The 17238-nt window shown below is 38.9% G+C and overlaps 1 protein-coding gene across 2 annotated transcripts in view; it reads right to left on the bottom strand.

The window, feature by feature from the left end:
• LOC311193423 (BEN domain-containing protein 5) overlaps positions 1-17238 on the bottom strand; it is a gene marked incomplete at both ends in the record, with an annotated part of 931749 nt that overhangs the window by 881508 nt on the left and 33003 nt on the right. For both annotated transcript variants that reach the window (XM_084266248.1, XM_084266247.1), the window contains one exon: positions 1314-1438. In XM_084266248.1, the coding sequence (XP_084122374.1) occupies positions 1314-1438 (125 nt within the window). The remainder of the gene's footprint in view (positions 1-1313; positions 1439-17238) is intronic.

Below are 17238 nucleotides of genomic sequence, written 5' to 3'. Positions count from 1 at the left end.
ATAATCAAAATGCGCAAACCAGATTACACAGTATGTTTGATGTAGCAATTTCTAACATTCATTTAATATAGCTGAGCTGCAATGACTAATACTGCCCGTGTCCACTAGTACAAAGACCTAAAAAAGGTTGCAGACTAGATTACACTCATGCAGGTCTCATTTTAACGGAAATTGGAGAGATGAAAAAAAGATTATAGGAACACACATTATAAAAACAGACCTCACAAGTCAAACTTAATAGTGAAACCATTCTCTTTCATGTAGACAACCATGAAAACAAATATCCTGTAAGCACTAGATATATATTGTATCTTTCTACCAGATCTCTTTGCCTCCTTGAGACAGATTCCCATTCATCTCATGACTATATAATTTGATCATAGTTGAGTAAGGCACAGCAGGGAAAAGGGTCTGCCTGATAAAGTATCAGGCTCCAGGAAGACAGATAAACAATTTCATGATTTCCAGTTGTAACAGGAACGGTACAGTGGTGGATATTAAGATATTAGTCTCATAGGAATACAAATATCAAGCTTCTGCAGGTTTTTCTCTTACTAAATATGTTTGCTTTCCATTAAGTGAAAATGACAGTCTGATTGTCATAAACTAAGACAGAATGCCAGGATAAAATGCCAGGTACGTGTGAAAAGTGGAATTAAATCTTTCTTGATTTGTCAATGTGTATAGTTACTGCATAAGTTCTTTTTTTTCCTGCTTAGTTTAAGAGAAGTGAAAAAATAGAGCAGGAAGTTTCTTCCTCATGGGGCATTTTTACAGCAAAGAAACATTATTTAAGAGCAGATGAATCAATTGCACATGAAGTTGTTTCACATTTAAACTCCTGTTTTCACAAGCAATACATTCACCAGCAACTCCTCTTATAATGCATGTCACTAGAGTAACGTGTTTGCCTTCCTACCTCATTGTTCTATGTGTATTAAATGAAGGCTTGAGGGACAATATTTGAACAGCTATGATGGACTTCTTTTTCATATATTAACACATATATTTGGTTTGCATATATCAAAACATAGATGTAGCAACCATTGCTAATACAACTCCTGTTAGGTGGCAAATGTTATACTGTCTTTGTAACTTTGTATCTTTGGTACTATCTTTGTAACTTTGTATCTTTGGTACTATCCAGTCATGCTGATACCTGCATTTACTTGGAAACATTCAAAGAACAGTAACATATTTTACAGCAAAATTTTATGTACAAATCCTGAATGTCACCTTTTTTTATTTGTGAAAATATATTCTGGAGTAAGCAATATTAAAGCTACCATACTGCCTAATTTACTGTCACTTACCTGTGATTCTTTTACATTTTCAACAGTGAAGTTGAACCAAACTCGAAAGCGTGGGTTACAGGTATCTGGTCTAATGAACAGGTCATACTCAAACTCTGTGATGTTGTCCACCCGTCCAAGGTTGCCTACCAAGAACATATGAAAAAGAATGCATTTTAATGAATAGCTGTTAAACCCTCCAGGAACTATACTAAGAAGAATTTTTAAATTTTTTACCTCTGTGGTTAAAATATTTCAGTATAATAAACCTTGCAACAGTTCAGAATTAATTTTAAGAGCCTCAAGTGTAGTCACAAAATAAAATACATCCCAGTAAACTAAATGCATATGAACACACCAAAAAGAAGACAACATGGGTTTTTATTATTCAATCAAATTTAAGTCATCTTATCTGACTATTCCAATGGTGTCCTAACATCTTTTCAATTGTTTCAATATTTTTCACTTTTCCAATACTGTCTCTGATGTCTTTTAGACCCCACATGTACTGATTTCTTTCTTTACACTTTCTCCTCATGTTCAAGCACCTCTAAGATTAGAGACTGCCCAGATTTCCACCTCGCCCCTCTGGCTGGTGCTCTGAGCATTCTTCTCTCCCCACAGATAGGCCAGCCTTCAACTCCTTTGTGATTCAAAAGCTATCTTAATACTTTTTCTTTACTGTTCACAGCTACCATCACCTCCTTCCTGAGACACAAATGAGGCTGTAAGATTTCGCCTCAGCTTTTTCCTCGTGAATTTCATGGAATAATATTTTAAAATATAGTCAGAGCTACATTGTCCCCCATGGCATTATTCAGCAAGCAACCACACTGGCTATAGAAATGAAGTTCAGCACTGGGAAAACTTGCTAAGTGCTTTTAAATTGCTAAATTGGCATTTTTCCTTTGAAGTGTGCCAAGATTTTTAAAAACAGGGTTTAGACCGTCCATTTCATTTATACACTACACAAAAAAGACTTCAGATTTTCCTAATTCAACCCCAAACCTAACTCATTAGGTTTCCTAAAACAGGGCCACGCCTTAGCTCACATGCTAAATTGTATTTATTTTTAAAAATGGCACTGTAAGACGACCTGGTTTATGATTTCAGATATATTTTGGAGTTGAGTATCACTATTGGGTTCAAATACTTATTTATAATACTATTTGAGAAACAAGTCCCTCATCAGCATATCCCATTTCAGTCAATATGACTGTTCATAGATATCATGCTACTCAGTATGAGTACAAGTAGCACAATATGGCTGACCTGCTGTTCTGGGATGGAAAAGAGGCAGGAAAAAACATTTTCTACTCTGTTCATCAATATATCTTCAGGATTTCTTCCTTATCCAAAATTGTTTCTGGCTTTACTAATTGAACATTTTTAATCTTCCCTATTTTTAATGTTATCTTCTATTTTTCTACCCACATTCTTCTTTTCAGAAGAAAATTCTCTTCAATGGTTCCCTCTGCAGAAATGGTAACAATCTGTTCCTAAACACTTGCCTCAAAGATACATTTGGCATATGAAATATTGGGGCGGGGGGAGAGACGGACAGAAAACAACAACAAAAAAAAACCAACCAAAAAACCCACAGCAACATTATACAACTAGAATACCTTTTCCAAATATAAATAACGTAATCTGCTGTATCGGGTGTCCATGCCCAGGTGTGAGGAGCCTGGGCTCAGGGCTGAGTTCTCTGAGGAGCAGCTGGGCTGCCCCATGACAGCTCTCTAACATCCCCACCACAAGGCACAGCTGAGCCCCTCAGCAGAGGTGGCACCTCAGTAAAAACATACATAAGGGAGGGCAAAACCACCACAGAAGTGAGAAAGTCTGAGGAGAGCCATGGTTTGAGGAGGAAGAGGTAAGAAAGCATGCTGGGCTTCAGGGCAGAGACTCCCACATATCCTCAGGCAAGAGGCTGGAGTAGGTGGGCATTTCCTGAAGGACCAGTGGCCCCGCCCCAGGCTGGGGCAGGCTCTCCTCACAGGAACTGCAGCCCACAGAAAGGGATCAGGCTAGGGCAGGCTCTCTTCACAGGAGCCACAGCCCACAGAAAGGCCACAGGCTAGGGCAGGCTCTCCTCACAGGAAGTGGCAGCCCAGGGAAGGGCCGAGGCTGGGGCAGGCTCTCCTCACAGGAAATGGCAGCCCAGTGAAGGGCCAAGGCTGGGGCAGGCTCTCCTCACAGGAAATGGCAGCCCAGGGAAGAGCCGAGGCTGGGGCAGGCTCTCCTCACAGGAAATGGCAGCCCAGGGAAGGGCCGAGGCTGCGGCAGGCTCTCCTCACAGGAAATGGCAGCCCAGGGAAGGGCCGAGGCTGCGGCAGGCTCTCCTCACAGGAAATGGCAGCCCAGGGAAGGGCCGAGGCTGCGGCAGGCTCTCCTCACAGGAAATGGCAGCCCAGTGAAGGGCCGAGGCTGGGGCAGGCTCTCCTCACAGGAACCACAGTCAACAGAAAGGGCCTGGGCTGGGGCAGGCTCTCCTCACAGGAAATGGCAGCCCAGTGAAGGGCCGAGGCTGGGGCAGGCTCTCCTCACAGGAAATGGCAGCCCAGGGAAGGGCCGAGGCTGGGGCAGGCTCTCCTCACAGGAAATGGCAGCCCAGGGCCGAGGCTGCGGCAGGCTCTCCTCACAGGAAATGGCAGCCCAGGGAAGGGCCGAGGCTGGGGCAGGCTCTCCTCACAGGAAATGGCAGCCCAGGGAAGGGCCGAGGCTGGGGCAGGCTCTCCTCACAGGAAATGGCAGCCCAGTGAAGGGCCGAGGCTGGGGCAGGCTCTCCTCACAGGAACCACAGTCAACAGAAAGGGCCTGGGCTGGGGCAGGCTCTCCTCACAGGAAATGGCAGCCCAGGGAAGGGCCGAGGCTGGGGCAGGCTCTCCTCACAGGCAATGGCAGCCCAGGGAAGGGCCCAGGCTGGGGCAGGCTCTCCTCATAGGAACCACAGTCAACAGAAAGGGCCCGGGCTGGGGCAGGCTCTCCTCATAGGAACAGCAGCCCATGGGAAGAGCCCTGGCTGGGGCAGGTAACTGTGTGGGGAACGAAAGAGTGGCAGAGGCTGACCACAACCCCCACCCCCCTGAGCTGTTCCTTGATCCTGGGAAGTAAGGAAGGTGTTGGTTTAATTTTTCTGTTTCTTACTATCCAAACCTATTTTAACTGGCAATTAGTTTTCTCTCCCCAGTTGAGTCTGTTTTGCCTGTGGCGGCAATTGGTGAGTGCTCTCCCTGTCTTTATGTCCATCCATTAGCTTTTTCATCTTATTTTTTCACCCCTGTCTGTTGACGAGGGTGCATGAGGAAGCAGTTGGGTGGACATCTAGAAGCTGGCCAAGGTCAACACACCACACCTGCCTGATTTTAGGTTAGGTGCCTTAGACATCTGAGTGCACTTTCTGCTACAGACATCAAACCCATCACTGTTATTCACAACAGCAGAACTCAAATCTTAATATAAACTATTATTTCCTGTGGTCACAGTTTACACTGTTTTTGGACAAAGGTTCATGTGTGGGTGCCCAGAGTCTCTTGAACCGGAGTTGTGTGTGTGATGCTGGTGAACCCTTTAAGAGTAAGGCAGCAGGCTGGATGCACACAGACTATTGACTAGGCCCAGCTTTTAAGCTGCAGGGTGTACATGTATCCCAATGATCCCAGCAAGTCCAGACATGGACTGTTATCTGCAACACAGACCAGAGGTGCAAATTTTGATTGAATTACTTACAGAGGAAGACACAGAAGCAATTAAACTTATATTTCAAGTTCAAAGATTGGTAAAAAGTTGTACTGAAACTAAAGGATTATTGAATAAACAGAGCAAAAAGAGACCTTGGTTTCTGATCTATTGTGCATGTCAGTTTCTTTTTCAATGTCAGACTGATGTGAACTCAAAACTAGAGTCCATAGGATCCCTAAAGAAGCACTGGAGAATTGTACCAATGTCAGTGAAATCACTGATGGTGAAGAGCTGGCATGCGGCAACCACTACAAGCCAGACTTCTCTGGAAAACCTATAATACCTACCTCAAATCCTGCAGAATCTTTAACAATTTAATCACTATGTACACAATTCTCTGGGACTCACAAAACTTTTATCTCTTTAAGTCTAACACTTGATTTAAATACTGACCTCCCTTTTTACTGCAGTACATTTTCCTTTTGTGAATCGTATCTCACTTTATTACTTTTTGCCCACAGAACTGCCTCTTACTAGGTTTCTTCATACTACATGTGAGCTGCCATCATCACCTGCAGCCATTTGCAGTTTAGCTTCATTTATACATTTCATTAGCGCACTATTTCTTCTCTGTCTTCCAGATGCTAAATAGGTTGGACCCAACACTGATGACTTCAGTAACCGATTCAACAAGTTCCTCATGCTCCATAGACTATTGTTTGTAATATCACAGCCTTTGCTCACAATCTGTCAGCCTAATTTCAGCCCACATAGCAATGTCATTAAACAAGACAGCAGTTTTGGTAACAAAGCAGCCTAGAACTGTAAGAACAATACACTTTAAGAGATACTTTGTAGAAAGCCGATAATGCCACTGAAAAACACTCTTTGGTGTCCAAGAGAGGATACAAACTTCCCAATGTTAATGTCACAAACAAAGTTAAACATTTTAGGTACTGTTGTCATAGTGCTGTAATCATGGGAAACATTTATTCTAATGACTGAGAATTATAGTCCACTACCATAGGTAACACAGTGAAATGCATTAGAAACAATGAAACAGGAATTAAACATTGATTACACCATTCCATTTAGCCATTATACCATTTTAATATTTTAACGTTGAAAATAACCACTTTTTAAGTGCAAGCAACTTCTAAACTGCTTTTATTATTAAAAGCCATATAAGGCACCTTAAAATTTCTCTTTTCTCTTTTTGTTAAATGTATAGCAAGAGGGAAAGCTGTTTAATGAATGGTTAGACAGCAAGTCCCTCCTATGTCATAGGAATCTCTGTGTGATTATGCAATACACATACTCTGGTTTGCAGTACCCAAGGTGGACTGGTTTTGGGCTGAAATGATGATAAATTTGGAAGAAAGCTAAATAGTACCAAATTTAGGCAACGTACCTACCAATAGTTTTCAGTCTCTATACAACTGCTGTAAGACCCTCCCCATACACAGTTTTTATTCTGTGCCCATCGTTAGTCTGGTAATTTGTGATACCAGTCAAAGAGTCTGTTCATAACCATATTGGTTAAGTATGTTCTTTTAAAATTAAAGGAAAAAGCCTCACACTACTAAGACATCAGCTTTGCTTTACTCTGGTTCGTGCCCACATGAAATCATCAGCACTCCATTCAATAAATACAGAAGTTCTAGCTATGAGATTACACGTTTTTTAAAGCATCTTAACTCCCTACTTGTGAATAGCATTATATTTGGGGATTAACATTATAAAACTTAAGATAATGTCATTTAAGGTACATATAGAATTAATGAACAGATCAAGTAATGTGATCTGCAAGACTAAAAAGCCCAACAACCTGAGCACTAAGATGTGAACTTACTGGCATTCTAAGACATTTCTTGTTTAATATTTTATTTCTTTTTTTCAAATATAGTTTGGGTGCATATCTGTCTGTCAAATGGCTTTCTGACTTTATCCTAAAAGTAAAATAAGCTATTTATTAGAGTAGCCAGCACTTTACAAAACATTATGGATTTTTTCTCTCATGCACTCTGAAATTAGTTGTGGGTTGGTTTTTTTTTTTTTTTTTCTATTATTATTTTACTTTACAGAAATACTGGCACAGATCTTTTTAAACTGATGGGAAGATGTGAACAAATCAAATTCCCAAATGTCTATAAACTGACTTTCACTTAGCCTTGGGGTTTGTTTTTAAGACATGCTCAATTTTCAGTCACAGTTCTGTTCAATACACTTAGCGCACTGAGAAAAGGAGAGACATGCTTTTCTTTAATCATTCAAGCTGAAATTCTTAATTATATTTGCTTAAATTGCTTTACAGAGTAATGTTTAGTGCCATACTCTCAAAATGTGAATAGCAAAAGGGGTCAATAGCATGTTTCAAGTTTCTTTAAAAGTCAGAAAAAAGCCCGATGTCACTATTTTATTAATCATGCAACATACACTTAGTCCTCATAAAATATTAATGTATATTGCTTCCTGCATCAATAAAAAGTGTACTTTACACAAAGAGAGAAAACCTGCTTAAGAAAATGCTAGCTAAACTTACTAAGCATTCTAACAATTATCATAAAAATGCTAGAAAAGAAAATATAGATACGTTAAGCAATCCTAAAATCTTCTTAAACCACACATTGTGCTTTCCTACAGAGAATTTTAAGATGAAAAATAGACCTTGAGGGTCTTAGACAAGCCTGAGGCAATATAAAGAAAAAGGTCAAACACTCTGCTAAAAAGGACCGTTATCTTCAGAACAACAACTTATCAGCCAGCTTGCAGCCCTGCTTATTTACAGTTATTGGTCCCAGAGGAAGTGCACTTCAGCGCAGGGCGCGATTACTTTGTAATGAGTTTGCCAGAAATGGTAAAGGAAACTAATTTGTAACAATGTGCTGTTCCCTGCACATGAACTTTCTCAGACACTTTTTTTGTCCAGCAATGAATAACTAACTTCAGCCTCCCTAATAAGCGGTGAAAACAGAAGTGCACTAAAAACGGCCGAGTCGCGAGCATGAATGTGCTGAAATATCAGTGATTATCCCTCTCAGCTGTCCATTACAGTACTCATGATGACCACCAATTCCCCTGTGGTGGATATATAGAATGCAGGTTTCAGGGGGTGGATTTGCACATGAAAATTAACACCATTTGGAAGAAAATAGCCTGCACCTGTCACAGATTAGCAACAAAAGGTCAAATGCCTCCTTTTACACCTAGAGCACTTGCATATTGTCTGCCTTGCTTATAGGAGCCTAATTCTAGTTTCTTAATTCAGAAAAGTGAGCACCATGGCGAACCGAGGAGAAAAAAAGAATTAAATCTTGGCTAAAAGCTATCAATAAATCTATTGATCAAGATACATATGAATGGAAGTGGCTGAGGCAATCTCTGTCTCTAAAAGAGGTAGTTTTTCAAAAGAGAATTACACAAAGTGCTCTTCTGTTTTTGTCAATATGCTGCCAGGTTTTGAAATACTATTTTTCATCCACACAATAAAAATCTTGACAAGTAAGCAATAGAAAATCACTAATACACTTGCAGCTGCATTTCAATCTATACAAATTCTTTAAACAAAAACAACCAAGGAACAGATTGGAATATACATCATTTTCACCAGTTGAACCTGGGATCAAGTCCAAGATAGCCAAGCAGTATTTATCTATATTTTCAGGCAACTCTGCATTTCACAAAATAAGGTGAAATGCAGAATAAGGAATACCCTCAATGGAATTCATCCTTAAGGATCACAAAGCACTTTGAGATGATAATGCAGAGAAATTTTATTGATACATTCTAAATGGAACAGGAACTACAGGGACCAAGATCTGTAAAAACTTCTCTTGAGTGAAAGATTAGATATCTTCTGAGAAGAGTGCATCTAAGAATATCAGTTGTAAATTCCCAGTGGCTTTATGGTCTTTGTCTGTGAAAAGAATTTATAAAAAATAATTTGGTGAGAAGTCCTGAACAACTTCTAAATAGCATTTAATTTTCAAATAGGAAAAAAGATCTAATGAAACAGCGATGATCTCCAAAAAGCTGTGACTGTTTTTGCATCATCTCCTGGACTCCTGCCCAAAGCATATGTCAAATCAAGGTTCCTGAAACTGCAAAGCACATGATTTGAATAAAGAGACAACACTATCAAAATCACATATATAACACCTTGTAAATGAAAGTATATATACTTTAAATTATTACAATTGCACATATTAATCTCTGCAACACAAAGTGATATCTACACTGCTACAGTTAAATCAATATTTTGGAAAAAAAAAACCCTCAATACGCTTCATCAATAGAGTATTATTTTAAGAACCTGATGTTTCACTTAAAACAACAACAATGCTCATGACTCAGCTTCCAGTTAAAATCCAAATTGTCATTTGAAAAATGCTCAAAGCTATCAAACAGGCAAAAGTACACGGCTTGAGGAGCTGGATGCTTCAGAGTTATATTTGTACTCACTTTTCTATCATCCCTCCTCAATTAAGCAAGTTGAAATTGCTGCATTTCCATTATGGTTTAAGTTTTTGTCAATAGTGACATCCAAAGGACAGTAAATCAGTAGCTTTTGTGAAAAAGATTGTGTGGGAACAATGACTACCTTAGCTCTTAGCAGGAATTGGTAAAAGGCCAGTTCCCACCACTGGAAAGGGTAAACTGAGATGTACATATTAATGCATAACTTATAGAGGCTGGGTGGTTCTGATTGAGCTTTTATTGCAATTAGACAATGTGATAAAATCAAAGTGTGACTGGCAGCACAAGAAAATTCTAGCTTTTACACATTTCTTCTTTATCTGTGAATATACCATTAAAATAAACTGTATTGGTCTTTGGGGTATATGAGAGTTATGGGTCTCCATTTGTTTGTTTCACTGCCAGTGATTCAGCAACAATACAGAGAACAGCAGCGAACTTTAAACTTAGACGTTCTTATCCTTTCCAACTATCCTATTTCTTCCGGTGCAACAATATTGATTTTAATGGTGTGGCTCCTAATTCATAACAATAAGAGGATAATCTGATTTTCCACACCTCTTTGGGGTCACAGTCTGAATTTCGCTTGCCCCAGTATGTTTCCTCACAAGTGATGCAAGCAAGGTGCACTAGACCCATTTCCTGAGGGCATTCTGCCCATAGCATCTGGGATCACAGTTACTGTCTCTCAGTGGTCCCAAACAAGTGGAATGAATAGACCTATAATTCCTTTGTATTGCAGAAATATTAACAAACTGTGTGGCCCAGACTAAAGCACTCACAGGAGTTTTATAAATGAAAACTTTTATCTGAATTAGAGTAGGAGGCAGAATTTATCTGAATTCAGCTAATCTGAATCATTAGATTAAAAGAAAGCTGTGGGACTAGCCTCCAAATGAAGTGGAAAGGGCACAAAGCCATTTTTAAGCAAGCCAAAGAATTGTCTTCCACACCAAAAATTAAGGGAATTGGAAAGCTTTAAGAAAGAAGGAATGATTGAAACAGGAAAGAGATATAAACCAGGGATTAAAATTTATTAAGCTGTATTTTTGAGGCTCCTTCTGTGTTGAGGATAATATTACAGATTTCACAATATAAATAATTTTAAAGTTCTAGAATATGTTAATCCCCAAGGCCACCTGCTTACATCATTTGCAACTTTCCTTCAGAGAGAATCCAGAAGAGTAAACACCACCATTCACAAGGACATGAGCAACTAGGGGAACTGCAGTATTTTCTGTCTTTTTATGTTCATGAAGAGGAGCACTCGTGATGGTGCTCTCAGTTCAGAGCACACTGAAAACCAGCAACAAGTAATCCCAAAGATTTAGTCAGCATCATTGCTCAAAAAACCACCAGGAGCAAAATAGCACAATAGCAACATTCAAGCACAGATATCCCAATAACTACAAATATTGTGTAAACAGCAGGTTTATACATCTATACAGAAATTATATAATAAAATCTTGCTGAAGGAATTCAGTAAGTTTTGATCAAATGAGATTGATATTTAATCAGTTGCAGCCAAAGAGCCTTATTTCAAAATTGCCCTTATCAATAAATACTGACGCTTTCAGTTAAAGGACCTAAAACCCTGGAGCTGTAAGGAATAAAATGTCAATGTTCACTGTGTAGGGAAATTGTAAAGGATGGATAAAGTAGAGTCGGTATCTTGATTCCTTCTCCCACATCTGTGAGATTCTCATAAATTACAAAAATATCAGTACAGCCCAAGACCACAGCACAAATTCTCACAAAATCATGTAGATACAGAAACTGGTACCAGTAAAGTAGCAATGCATCAGCTTAGTAGGGAGTGTCAAGAATTCTTAAAAATCAAAGGCTCTTGCCCTAAGATGGCCATGGCACACCCACTCACTACACCAAACCCTCCAAATCCCCAGAAAAACAGTAGCCTACTGATTTCTGCACTCCCTCTTTGTCAGTTCCCCAAAGGCCTCCAATGACAGATGGGCAGTTATTTATCCATGGCAGTGAACCTTTGTTAAAGGAAAATCAGAATACAAAGAGGTTTTGTATTAGTGTCACGAAACTCAGCTTTCTTTAACAAAGTGTATGCTATCAAAATGGGTACCTCGTGACCGTGTATGTATCACATCTTTCAAAGCAAAGCTCTTAAAGGAAAAGCATTTGGGGCAATTTCTGTTTGGAAGTCACTTAGCATATAATGGGTGCTATCCCAAGTAAATTATTAATAACCTAATAAATAAATTATAACCACGTCTGCAGCCTTAACCACGGAAGCAACCACTGAGGCAGATCAGGGAATATGCACCACTGTACCACAGTGGGATGTACCATTACTGGTATGTAGCAGGGAGAAACGTATCTCTAATACATTCTAATACCTATTTTCTTAGGGCTTGAAGTTCAATGTACAGTTCCAAAATCTGTTGCTACTTACTGCCTCTCATGTAAGCCCTTGCCATATTTACCTGCTGTCTAGACACCACAAGTGTGTGAGCAACACACTACAAATGGTTAAAAATCTTAAAAGCTGCACATTCTTATGTACGTTGTTGTAGCCCTACTTATGTAATGCTTCCTACTTAGTGTAGTCATCATTTTGCAAAGACCCTAGGAATTCTTGTAATGCAAAAGACAAACCAGATCCTTCATCCTGCAAGTGGGATACTTCAGCTGATTTATTACTGTACAGTAATGCTGTAATTCTCCATTTGGCCTAGTTTGGTACCTGATACATGGAATCACCATTTTTCCAGGGGGATCCTTCCATAGTATAACTACAAACTGCCACTTGAGGAAAATTAATTGATGGAAACCTCAATCAGTCTGGAGACCTATAGTTAAATTATATTCTCAAGGACCTCTCCAAAGTCACCAGAGCTGTAAATAAACTTGAGCTTTTTATTAAAAGGAAAAAGAAGAGTATTAATGGAAAGGCTCCAGGTATTGCCTTAAAAGAATCTTTCTTTTTAAATGGATTCAATAAGAACTTTCTTTAATGAAAAAATTACTGATTTTGAAGCTAAAACTTTCCTTCTGTATTTTAGACAAGAAATTTCTTGAACAGTGGTCTAATGTAAGGAGAGACCAAATAATATCTGTCCTATATACAGCTTTTGCAGAAGAGTCTTATTTTAGTTTATTATGAAACTGAATTTGGTTCTCTATGCCATCATCAATCTAGTCACCAAAACAGTTTTGGGGCTAAAAATGTTACTCTCATTCAATACATTCATCTCGTTATTTCATTGCCTAGAAGTGAAATCCTGTAATATAATCCCCATGATAAGATTCACAGGTAGACTTCCATGCAGCCTAGATACATTTTAGCTGTTTCATCAGATCAGACTGATACACAACATCACTGTTCACTACTCCTCTGCAGCAGTTCCTAGCCTGATGTGCTGTTCTAGAACAAGGTGATTTCCGTACTTGCCTCTTTATCATACAGCATTTTGAACCTTCTGTAGGTAATGGAACTTGCTTCTCTATTTACACTTACATGATTTTCTGACTCCCATGCCTTGCTATTTTCCTCTCCTCCAGTCCCCAGCCAGTTCTGGAAGCCCTCAACTTCCAATCTTACCAAGAATTATGAAATGCCAGTACTGTTTATAACATGCACTCTGTAGAATTCTGTAGCACCAAGGAACTATGTTACAGTGGTTTGTTTTTACAATACTGATAGCATTTATAGCCGGCCTTCTTAACTGTACCCACACAGATGTAACAGAAAACTGCTTACCCTCATTTATCTTTGCTTAGTTAAAGCTTAAATTAGATCTTAAAAAAAACTATCTAGTTGATGTTATTTTTTCAATCAGAAGTGATAATTTAAATATTGACATTTTAGATGGCACCAACATGTTTTTGTCTTCTGCTGTGGTTAGAATATTTTATTATATCTCAATGTCTGTCTTAATTTTGTTGGGTTTGTGGGGATTTTTTTTTTCATTTTGCCAAATCCAGAAGCATTTCCTTTTATTTCAAAGTATTTCTATGTTTGTAGTAAATTAAACATTAATCTTTCTCTGCAAATGTCAAGTGATATTTAAATGTTTTTCTGGCAGATAAATGATTATTAATATTAATGCAATAAAATCACAGCTCTTTGTCCTTTCTTTGATATTTAAGAAAAAATTAAGAATGTCAAAACAGTTCTGCAAAAAGAGAATTCATTGGTCTACCATCCACTCTTCATTAGCCTGAGAGGTAAAAAATTACTGATCTTGTGAGACAATGTGTTTATAGAATCAGAAAGGGTTGAAAATGAATTACTCTATCAGTGGTAGAGTGTGTATCACTTCAATGTGAAAATGCCTTGTTAAAGTTCATTTTAATTTAAAGCCCCCTTTTTGTCATTCAGAAAGCTTTAGCACAATGAAAGAGTCTTTGTCACTTTCATAATTAGCCCCTCTTGCACTAAATGAGAATAAAATCTGATCAGAAGTCCATACAGGCAAGGTCATAAATCAAACAGAAAAGCTCCATGAACAGTCCTGTAAGATGTCCAAAGGCACACACAGCTTGGAATTAAAGCAGTGTAGTCAGGATTCACTCCCAGAAACACAGCACAAAAAAGCCCCAATAATATCTGTTTGACAGGCTAAATTTATCTCCATATTCTGTAGCCCTATAAACACATTTTGCTGTTTAGATACAAAAGCAATTTCAGGACCAAGGACAATTCAGGAAAGCAAACAGCTGCTATAGTACTACTATTACCGTTTGCCAGCCGAAGTCAAATTAATTTCACTTAATGCTCTCACTTCAAACTGTGGCAGTAAAAAAAAGTACCATATATGATAATTGTCATAAAGCAGGAAGAAAAACTGTATTAACAGGTAAAACTCCTTAGGAAACCAAGTTTAATTGTATATACATACGGGAATACACAGCCCAGATCAAATGCTCAGATTTTATTCAACTTACTCTCATTTTCAGATGAAAATAAAAAGACACTTTGAAAGATGTAATAAAATTCTCAACCTTGGACAGTTATGGCAAGGGTGACAGCACATCACTCTCTCTACCCAGGGATCGTCAGAATACCAACAGGAATCCAAGACATCAACATATTATTTTACTCCCCATGTTAACAGAAACTGAGGATTTCATCAGCAAATGATGCCTAAAACATGGGGAGAGTGGAGGGCAAGGAGAGGGCAAGGTAGGAAGTTGAGAGGGAGATGGTTATACAGAGGCAGTCAGCAATGAAAACATGTATTCCAGAATAGATGTACTGTTTACAATTTGATGTATTATGTTAACGTTAAATGCTTATTTTAAATATTAATCAGCTGAGAGTTATTTGTAAAATAGCTACAGCCACACAAACAGGAATTTTCATGAAAGCACACCTTTATATCCATAAAGTATACATCTATGTGTAAACATATGGATATATTTCTACCTTCAAATACAATGCTATGTACATTAAAATGTGCTTTTACGAGGTTTTGTTTTCTAACAGTATTTTCTCTGCAGAACCAGGCTGTTAATGTCATGTCTGCAACCACAGCTTGCTCAGAGGGCACAGGTGGTTACATGTCTGTCATATGTTCCCACAATTTCAGATTACATTAATTATACAGCGATCATAAGTAATTTGATTCCACATATTTAGGAGAAATGAAAATTGGTCTGCTAAGCAGCAGACTGAAGAGCATTAGTGTGACAAAAAAAGAGTAATGGATTTCCTCCATCCTCAGTCTTACACTTTAGTTCACTAACAGAAAACTTCTCGAGCTGGTTAAAAGGTAGTGAGGACACAAGTGAGTGTCCTCCTGGGTACAGCCACCTGTTCCTGAGTGACAAAAGAAATGTAATTTGCCTTGTCTATCAGACATACAGGTATCTAAAAAGTGCAAATTGCAATCTATTGTACAAGCAAACCAAGCCTGGGAATGGTGACGAGGGCATGCAGATGATTAAAGAAAGAAAATGGATTTAAGATGGATGGGATGAGAATCTGAGTCAGACACAGTATTGAAATTGAACTGCCTAGATCTTTGTCTTATAAGGGAGTACTCCAAGAAACCAATAAAGCTTTTAAACAAAAAGCAGGGGGGGTTACTCTATAATAAACTAGATTAATTGGCTTTTAAATAAGGAAAACTGAAAATGACTAAGAAGGAATAAAAATCAAAACAGATCTCCCCTGCCCACTGCGCCCTTGCAAGCAGATACTGTTCCCACAATTGCATTTAGTTCCCTACTGTGAACTTGCTAGAATTGCAACAAATTCTAGATAGTCTCTGTTGGATCCCCAGGAAAATACTTGCACCTCGATGTCCATTCCCATATCCAGTCCTTGTATTTCTGTATTTTGCAGTGTCCAAACACCCCAGCATCCCTGCTGGTTTCACCCTTACTCTCCTGCCCGTGCCACTTTGTGCTCTGCAATCATCTCATTTCTGAGCAGGCTCAGCAGCTCTCAAAGGACAAAAATCTACCCTCTGTAAAGGCATGGTCTGAGAGATGCTCCAATAATAATAGACAAAGTCAATCACCCATCTATATGGTTCCACTTTCCCCTGTCACTCCCCTTTTCCAGGGCACAAATCAAACAAATAACATCCCTTTTAATGGGATTAAACGGAAAACTTCAACTTCATCAAATCAACATTGTAAAAGACACCACCAAACTTCCTCTCTGGTTGTCTCTAACATCTCCTGATTCTCACATACTGTGTGTCCATTTGGGGACAATTCAAGCACTACAGTCAATCAAATAGCTTATAGTACCAGGTAGATCCTTCTCAGCATGCCCTTAGTATTCAGCTCCTTCACACCTCCTCATGAAAGGGAGAGAGTATACCAAAGGAGAGGCTTTGTAACCAAGGATTTCAGATCTTCCCTTTTCCCCCATGCCAACAGAATCTCAAACCTTCTTTTACTTTTGCTGTTACTTTTCACCTTTATCTTCAACACACAAAACCCAGAGGAAATTGTGACTTTAAAACTCCTATGAAATATGACTATTATTTTAAGTCATAATTCTTTTTGACCAAATTTTTAACCAAATGCTGCTACACTGGAAAAAACCCAGCACCTCTGCCAACTGAGTCAAAATGGGAATTACTACAACTGAAACATCCAGAGGAAACAGCTCTTTGTATTGCAGCTATATTAGCAGGCAATTCATGGAAGTCAACTCAGAGGGGGCTGGAAGGGTATAAGACATGGAGACAGGAGGAGGACTACATCCATGAAATAGGGGCAACTAAGTTCCTTCTAGTGAGGCCAATAGGAAACCCAGAAAAGAAAGAGAAAGTGTGGCCTCACAACTCACAGCCATATTCTCAGCTTCTCCTGCTGACCCATTCCATTATACTGTAGGTCTGACCTCCAACCACCTGCTAAGAAACACAGGAAGCACTTGGTCTTAGAGATACCTGTTTGTTCCTAACAAGGAGGCACATAATCTTAAACCTGCAGTACTGGTCTTTGGCTGAGATGCTTTGATCTTTGTAATGTTTATTCTGCATTAAGAAATAATCACAAGACAAGAGCAGACCAATTATTCTCATATTACTCCTGTCTATATATAGGCTGAAATGCAGGGTATATTCAGAGGCATATCTGAGTCAATAAGCTGTTTGCAAAACCTTGGATGGGCTAAGGGAGAGGTTTGGACTATATAAAGGCATGGTCTGCAGAGATGCTCCTATATTAATAGAAAAAGTCAACCACAGCACATACTCACTGTTTCTGCTCTTCTAATAATTCTTTGATATCCAGAAGTTTCTAGCCTATTAAGATGCCCAGTTAAGCTTGATTTAGGAGTATAATTAAG

This window comes from Gallinula chloropus, assembly GCF_964237585.1.
Source record: "Gallinula chloropus genome assembly, chromosome: 6".
Taxonomy (NCBI): Eukaryota; Metazoa; Chordata; class Aves; order Gruiformes; family Rallidae; genus Gallinula; species Gallinula chloropus.
Note: the sequence above shows the minus strand (reverse complement) of the source record. Positions and strands in the feature narration are given on the sequence as shown.